Source organism: Buceros rhinoceros, unplaced genomic scaffold (assembly GCF_000710305.1).
Source record: "Buceros rhinoceros silvestris isolate BGI_N320 unplaced genomic scaffold, ASM71030v1 scaffold17546, whole genome shotgun sequence".
In the NCBI taxonomy this organism is placed as follows: domain Eukaryota; kingdom Metazoa; phylum Chordata; class Aves; order Bucerotiformes; family Bucerotidae; genus Buceros; species Buceros rhinoceros.
Window position 1 is genome coordinate 8882 of NW_010419488.1, and position 8879 is coordinate 17760.

The following is an 8879-nucleotide window of genomic DNA, read 5'->3' on the forward strand; positions in this document are numbered from 1 at the left end:
GTGAAAGAGTCTTTTGAAAGGTACAGAAAGGCTGTGACTGCTGAGGGAGGAAAAGGAGCCACTGTGGAAAGCAGAGGCACTATCGGCCTCAAAGACCAGGAGAGATCAGGAAAGGGGACCAGAATAAGGATCCTACATACACTCTGAACTTAAAGGTGAAGTCTCACGGACCTCTGAGCTCAACGGTGAATTGTTATCGGTACTTACCTGTTCCTGCTCAACTTAGTTTAGGTGTATAAGGATCTGGTTAAGCTTATCTGGTCAAACATGGACCAAGTTACTGGAGGGCTCAGATGTTAACTATCTAGACGTATAATTTTATCAGCAGCAGGAAAACTCTAAATTGAAGACTGCAATCAACCCCAAAACACAAATCCTTAAAACAATGAAGCAGACTACATTATTTTGGGGGCTTTTCAACCTCCTTATACTTGCAAAACTAAAACTAAGACAAACCAGACAGAATTCAAGGCTTGAGGGCCCTGGTCTCTCCTCCATCCCACACCACCACAACCCACAACAGAAAGTTTCAGTTGGGCAGACTTACTGAGAGCAGCAGCTCAGCGCAGCTGCCTCTACAAACACCAGCCCGGTGGAAAGTGCAGCCTGAGTGGCACAAACCAACAGCCTGATGGCTTTCAGAGCCCACATCAAGGCTCAGAACCTCAGAACAAGCTTTCTTGCAACCTGAAGGCAATAAGAGAGATACCAAATGTTGTCTTATGAAATGGCTTCTAAATGAGCACTTTTCAGAACTTGACTCTATTTGCTCAGCCCAGCAGCTTTCTGTAAGACCCACCCAGGCTCCAAAGACCTCTGCACAGTGCAGGCAGATGGTGCAACCACCTCCTTCTGTTGGGGGGGCGGCCTGCCCCAGGCTCTGTAGAGACTGATGTGTTGCCAGTGTCCGTGGCTTACTAACAGTCTCATATGAGGGTCCTGGGAGCAGATGAAACCCATCACCGGAGTTTCTCGATTAACTGCACATATGTAGGACATCACTGATCATGCCATAACAACGTAAACCCATGTTGTGAATAAAGGTCTGGTGACGACATTTAAAATGGAAATATAAAGCTGTTACTGATTTTTCAGGGTACTGTTTGGATCACAAATCTAGTTTCATGTTAGCAATTCATTTTCCATATTGCACCCTTTCTGTTTCCTAAATTAAATTAAAAATCAGTATTACTATGAGAAAAATCTGCTAGACAACGTATATCTGATAACCATTGGCACGTTTAATGGACTCATTTTCCACTGAGAACTGGGATGACAAAAAACCCAAGCCAAACCAAAACCAAAACAACACCAACAGCAAGTAAGATCTGGAGTCACAAGCCTTTCATATTCTCCTTTTACATCTGTCAGCGAAATGTTACAGACGTGGCCAGGAACACTGCAGTGCTTATGTACTTTCCTAGAAGAATAGTAGGCACTGTTAAAATTAGAAAGAAGCTCCACATTTTGGTGGAATTCAAGTGGTATTCTGGTATATTCCAGAGGAGATCCCAGACTGGCAGAGATGCACCTCTGGCTGCGTAAGACAATTAGAAACCGACACCTAACCAACTGCCCCAAAATTTCAGAGGGCAGGCTACTTCTCACTTCCAGACTGGAACAAGAACTTTTCTCAGCAAACCCAAAAAGAAGTCTCAGCACAGCGCAAAATGGTCAAGTGAGACACCAAACAAAACCAACTTCTTAAAACTAAGCAAAACCTTTCTCAATATCCCAAGACAGATTCATCCCAAAGTAGCTCCTCTTCTCTTTTGACATCTGTCTGTGGCTTCTTTTCATCCTTTTTGCTCTCTCTCTCGGCAGGGTTTTCTTCAAGCCTTTCGTCTTTATAAGCTCTTGATTTCTTCTCATTTGCCAAATCTACCTCAACTTTAATTCTCTTCTGTGTCTTATTTCCTTTTCCAAAATCTGCACCTTCACTGGTTTTCTTCCTTTTCTTGTTTGTGACTTCTTTCTTATACTTCAGCTCTTCACTGATGTATTTTTCCTCCTTAACATCTTTTGTCTGAAATTTCCGTTCTTTTTTGCAGGAGCTGGTAGAATTTTCAGCACACGTAACTTTGTGGCAGTCTTTAGATTCTGCAAACAACGGGCTGAAGCTCTTATCTCTGATGGTGGCCACCTCAAATGCTTGATCTTCTTGCTCTTCTTTACAGAATCCCTTGACAGAATGACAGTTAGGTGTCTTTTCTAGTGTGTGCTCGCAAGCTGATGGCCCGTTCGGTGATCTCTTTTCCCCAGTATTTGTAGGTAACTGGGTTCCTGAGAAAAGGCTGGTGTGCTGGCCTTGCTCACTCTTAAAGTCTGAAGATACAACCTCACTAAGGTCACTTCCTCCTTCAACGTTTTCATCTTGAAACTCTTTCTCTTCTGGTTTTCCTAAGCACCTTCTTGGCTCTTGACCTCCAGCTTTCTGAACTTTAACGCAATCTGTTAATTCATCTTGAAAGGAGTCACCTGTTTTCTTTGGTTTCTTCATGAGGCTGACAAGTGATGTTTCTCTGCATAAACTGGACAGAAAGTCTTAGTTATTAATACTGACATGTTTACTGGGCATCTGTTGAGTTCAAAAAGAAATAATATTTCCAGTGTTTGAAAGAGAACATATTCCAGGTGTGTTGTTCTGTGTAACTAGATGGAGCCTGTTACAACCGATCACAACCGTAAAGCTAAAATTACAGGGAACAGATTCTACTCTTTGCGAAAACCGGAAACCTGGGATAACTTTATGGACCAAATGAGTTTCCTGTGACCTAGGGCCCTGTAACAATAAGACGCTTCTAAAAGGACTGCATACCTTTCTAAAACTACCTTCGAAAAAGAAAGTTTACGATTCTCTATTAATAACTAATCTCCAGTTAGCTGCAGGTATCTGTCGACTGTCAAGTAATAAAGTCACTAATTTCTTTGAGATTCATTCTATTGAAGAGCTGTAGTACAGTAATTTCAGGCCAACTGTGTGACTCCACAGCAGAAACAAGACAGAACAGAAACAAACAACCCGGATTGCTAAAAAAACCCCCAAACAAGATAAAGGTGCTCCCAAGGCAAAACTACCTGTTGGTTTGTATTCTGCTCTCCCTTTCCTCAGGCTGGAAGATAAACGTGGTTAGATGACAAAGATAAGCTCTATGGGAAGGGCAGCTCTGCAGACCCAATCCCAAAGTGTACCTTGTCCTGCCTGAATTCATTGGCTGTAGACAGGGAAGTGCCACGGCCCTACACTCCTGGTTTGGGGGACTCTAATTCTGTTGACTAAACAAACTTTTAAAAACACTGGTTCTACACCAGTCTCCTGTGGTTATATTATTATTGCACCTCCACTCAAAACATGTCTTATCAATGTGCTTAACACGTACGCAGTTCTGGTCTTTACTTCTCTCAAAATTAGATCTTAAATCATTCTGCAACTCAGAGTCTAGCAGCCCTCTTCTGGGTAAACAGGAAAGTACAAGAGCGACCATCTAGTCCATAAATGATCTTATTCCACATGCAAGATGCATGTGAATGAATCCTAAAAGCAACACAACTGATAGAGCCTCGGCACTTTTTGGGATCAAGGTCTTCTTTGCTCTGTCAGTAGGAATTGCTAAGTTCAGACCATTCCCTTCTAGGCTGAGCACTGAGGATGCTGTACCTATCCCCAGAGAGCAAAATGAGTGGGGAAACCAGCCAGGTTTCAGGACCTGCGCCTGTGTGTTGTCATTGAAGACGCAACTGCAAGAACTCTTAAGAGTGACCTTTGGACACCAGTATGATGTTTAAATGGACAGTGCCCCTTTAAACCAAACAAGAAAAAACCCCAAACTAAAACAAAAAGCCCACAAACTAGTCAGAGTCACTTAACAGGGCTAATGAAAAGTCTGGAAGTACAAACTACAGAGGAACGGTAACCAAAGACTTATTGACTTACTTAATCCGGTGCTTATTTCCTTGCAGGTGGGACTGGTATATTTCTATGGACGTCAGCGCGATGTTACATATGGGGCATACGTAATAACCAACCCCGACCGCTGCAAAGGAGGAACCCGCAGGTTAGACAGACTACGAACGAAAGGCAAAACTCAAAGCACATCAGGATCCCATCCCATGAAGGAGTCCTACCATAACGTTCCCATAAACAAGGTTTATAGACAGATATAAAGTCCCCACTGCACTTTTACACCAGAATAGTGTTTATGAAGGGAGCTGGTGAGGTGTACAGTGGCAGCGTAACCACGGTTTAAACATGAACAAAGAGCGTTTCTGATGACTGAAGTGATCCAAGGTATGATGAGAATAAATTGTACTGAGAAATTCAATATTAATGCAAATAACTGACCGAAAGCGAGCGCCAGCAGATACCAATCCAGTCAGTCCAGGTTTAATTAAAACAAGATCAGGTTAAACATCAGCCGCTCAAATGTTCATGCAGCATTGGTTCAACCCTGCCAAGATGCTGGGGGAACTATCAATACATGACATTATTAATATGGTACATGGAGCCTCAGGCAAACATAAGGGCAGATGAGGAAAACCCTTGTGTTTCCTCAGTTGTCATTTTCTCCTCTCCTACAAGCTGTGTCATCCACAGACCTAAGTATTCTGAAACCAGTGAGTACCTTTTTGCCACGCAAATCCAAGAGCTTCATCCATTAGCCAGATGCAGCATTAACTCCAACGGGCCACTGCAGTGCACCAAAGCTTATCTTTTTGTTTAAATTACAGCATGACTTCATGAAAGCTGGTTTATACTAATGAGGACTTTTGACTAATAGGTTAGGATTTTGAATTCCACACTAAAGAGAGGATGGACAGTTCTGTTGCACAGGCACAGACGATGACCCCTCAAAAAATCAACAGAAGTTGCACAGCAACAGGGCCTTGGCTTTGGACACGGTGCTTGAGCTGGAGACAGTGCTGATGGCAGGCTGTTCAGGAAACAAAACTTCCTTATGGGGGAAGACCGAAACAATTACAACAACCAGTTTGGTGAATAAAAGATTAAGAGGAGACATGACACCAGTTTTCAATTATTTAAAGAATGCCACAAAAAGAAAACAAATGATTGAATTCTCGTGGCGTCTTCTTGTTCTGTGCCCAGTGAAGAAAGACACAATGGTCAGAGAGAACTGAGTTCAAGGTCAGTAGAAAGTTTTAAGATCGAGAAGGTAAAGATCAAGCAGTCCTGGCAGATGTTCTTCATGGAGGTTGAGAAGCTTCCAGCCCAGGCGGTTTTTAAGAACAAGGTGGATGCACATGATAAGAATGACACAGATACAAGTGGTCCTGGCCTTGGATTTAGGGGACTGGGCTGTTTTCTACGATCCCTTGAATCTGACTGCAGAACTCTGTGGGGGCTGGATTTGTGTCTCCCAATCAGGAACAAGTATTTTCCAATCTACAGCTGTCAGAGACAGAACCTCAGCAGTTCATAGACCAAACAGAAAGGAACTTGTTCTGTAACACAGGAGAAGACTACAATTTCCTTGCACACATCAGAGCAGTTCCTTGAACAAATCAGAACTGAGCACTCAAGCTAAGCTCAGAGACTGCAACACGTGCTCATATCCTGCTTACCACATTTGCCAGATTCTGCAGGGACACCTTTGTCTCCCAGCTCCTCCAGGATCTTCTTCCGTACTTCGCTTCTTCTGTGCTTCTTACCACCATAATGCTGCTGGGCCACAAGTGGATTACCGAAGGGAGCACAGCAGAGCCGGCAGTACTTGTTTGGATCTACTTCCGACCTTGTGCTGGAGGACGACGAAGACTCTTCTGCAGGTGACTGCTGAACTACAGAGTGGAAAGGAGAACAGTCTGCTGGGTGCTGAACTATAAAATATCTTAACCCTTGCAAGGATGTCAATGTATGGACTGATAAAAAACACAACCCTGGACTCTTCAGAAACCCCACGATTGGATTCCTTTGGTCACTCTAAGGTCCTTACACAGCCCAGGAAGCCCAAGAGATGCATCCTGCAGAGGATCACACATAGAATATTCTCCATCTTTGAAATACAATTCAGCAACTTGTACAGGATTAACACCAGTTAAGTGTTGCTCATGGACTAATTATTTTTTAATTTCTTATCATATTAATTTATCAGAGGAACATCTTGTTTAGACTGCAGTGAATTCCCAGAACAATAAACACCTTTCAATAAAACCAATCAGAAATATTTGCCTTCAGCTTCAGTCAATGGAAGGCAGGGGGTTTGAAAGTAAGGTTCCACGGCTTCAGAGCTGCACAGGGTAGTACCTTTTTTTATGTGCCTAAGGCCTTACCACAAGCTCCACAACTTCGGCAGAACAGGAAGGCACAGACACATGGCAATGCAGGAAGATAGTTCTCTGTATTTGTTTTGGAGTGACAAGAAAACACATGCAAACCAAACCATTTCGTTCTTACCAGAAACGGGCTGTGTGCTCTGTTCTGTCATGTGGAGTTGGGCTCCTAAGAATTGCTTCTCCTTTTTAGAGTGCATCTTTCCAAAGTAGTGAGACAAAGCATTGACTGGGGAAGTAAGAAACACGTTGCAGAGATTGCAGTAGGTGTTTTTGTCCACTGCTCCACTCCCGTCCATCTGAAACCAGACAAGGGCAAGTCCAGTTACAAGCACTCACTGAAGTAGACAAGGAAGTGTTTTATTTAGTGATGAAGAGGAACAGTCACCTGAAAATCGGCACAGTCTGTTTTGTTCTCTTTGCCACGCTCCTGCCTCTCATCTTTCTTGCCATGCGTTTGGATGTAATCATGAACTTTCTGAGCATGTTTTTTGCCCTGGGGAGAGACTAGAATTATTCCTGTTTCAGTAACAAGGATCCAAGCAGCAATATATCCAGTGACTGGGACTTGATTCATCGAAAACTGCTTTCAACACTTCCCAAGCTGCATTTGTATACAGCAGAGTCACAGGCAGACAAACTCCAGCTTGTGTAAAACTACTATACTTTGATCAATAATATAGTGCTTGGCATGACTCATAACATTTTGCCTCAAGCAGCCCTTGGAGTCATCTACTCTTGACTCTTTGGGGAATGAAAAATCCACACATGTCCCCTCACAAAGAAAGACACCCAAGAAAAGGAGTGCAGCTGTGCCACAGAACAAGTCTTTACCTGGGCTCCTTCACCACCGAGTCTGGGGGCTTGACATCAAGGCCGTCCCATGCCCTGGGAATAATGACAGGCAGCACGACTCAACTTCCTTTGCTAAAGGAGAAGCCTAGTCTCCCCATGCAGTCAGTGGAGAGAAATAGGTTTTCTGGAAGCTGAGTTCAAGTATCTCCAGCTTGGAGTCAGTCTATGGAGATTTTTTACACCTTTCTACTGAGGATACAATCATTCAGGTAACTCCAATTGGGCATTAAGGTAAACTTTCCTCAGACACAATTATTTTTTAGTTCTGAGATGCTCTCTCAACCCATAACCCTCAATCCCTTGCACTAGTAACACACTTACCCACATGCCACCCTATACAGTGGTAACCTATGAAGCAGAAGTAGTAACTTGCCTTCTCTGATCTGATGCTTTTCAGGTGTCTTTTAAGGATTCTGAGGAGCAGTGCAGGACATTATAACAATATTATCAAAGAGAAAGGGGTCCTATCATACCTGGCTAGATAATACAACTTGGAAGAAAAGACTCAGTTATTGCCATCAATTTGATCTGTAAGGTGAAGTCAGGCAATCTTACGATTGCATCTATTATCCTCAACTGGATTTGGACCCAAGAAACTGAACATCAGACTAGGGGTCTGAACTCCGTGAAGTTCTGACAGGACAGCTGCCGCTTCAGTTAAATTTAAGTAAATACAACACCTTGCAAGACATGACTCTTACTAACGTCAATAGTAAGTCAAAGCAATTCTGACAGCAAACGACATTTTAAACTTAAACTTTTTCAAGAAGAAAGAAAAAGACAAACATCTGTGTCTGCCAACCTGCACACCCTCAAGATCAAGCTTCAAAGTAAAGCATGCTTGCCCATGTCTACAGCCATATCTCAAGGCACATAGTTGCAGCTAGAAACGCCTTCCGCCTGATTCATTCATGCTGACACTGCGGCACAGCGCAGCAAGGCACGTGTGTATCACTGGTGAAGTGGCAGGAGGGGGCACGACCTCGATCTGCTACAGCTCGCACTGCTCCAGGCCAAACATTTGTTGTGGTTCACGTCGTGCAGGTCTGCTTCAGTCCCATACGCAGCACGGCCTGAACCTGCGTGGTTCCTTCTGAAATCATGCTACAATACACAGGTGAGTGTCCCTCACTATCACTGAACCCAGAACTCTCACAAGAGTCAAGCCTGGTTAATGTCTAAGCCTAGCATAAGCCTTGAGAAACACACTGTAAAACACAGTGTAAAAACCAAAGCCCCAGTGCTTGCTGGGAGAAATTCTCCTTTCCAGCCTACCTTATAGTGTGACATCCTTTGGGACTCAGACTGCAGCACTGCTCCACAAACCTTACACAAAGTGTCAGTGAAAAGGTCTTTCCTTGCTGCCTCATCTAAACCCTCATCTAAATGGAAAGAGCAAGAGACAAAAAGTTATGACAGGATACGTTTGCATGTCCTTGCTTACACAAAACATCAACCACTTGAAAATTCACATGGAGTCTAACGTTCACCCACTGAATCACACTGTGCCTCACTGTGGCTCCACAGCACCACTGTAAAGCCACTAAACCTTCCTCCTGACCAAAGTATCACTTTCATGGACTTACAAAGTAGTTCTGTAAGAGTACCTGGACTTTATAAACACCGACAGAGACTCTTCACGGGGTTTTCAGTCCACTTCAAATACGTCACAATGTCAGAAATACTTGACTAATGGCCTAAAAAGAAGGATTTTAACGAGACTAGATCATGCAATT

General features: G+C 43.4%; 1 protein-coding gene across 1 annotated transcript; it reads right to left on the reverse strand.

The window, feature by feature from the left end:
- Positions 1-1726: 1726 nt before the first annotated feature.
- LOC104495906 (zinc finger matrin-type protein 1-like) lies at positions 1727-8511 on the reverse strand. Its single transcript, XM_010138951.1, has 6 exons — positions 8419-8511; positions 6677-6784; positions 6413-6587; positions 5590-5796; positions 3935-4034; positions 1727-2522 (listed from the first exon to the last, which is right to left on the reverse strand). Exons 1-6 carry the CDS (start codon positions 8431-8433, stop codon positions 1727-1729), a joined length of 1401 nt encoding a protein of 466 aa, XP_010137253.1. The 5' UTR covers positions 8434-8511.
- Positions 8512-8879: the final 368 nt, after the last annotated feature.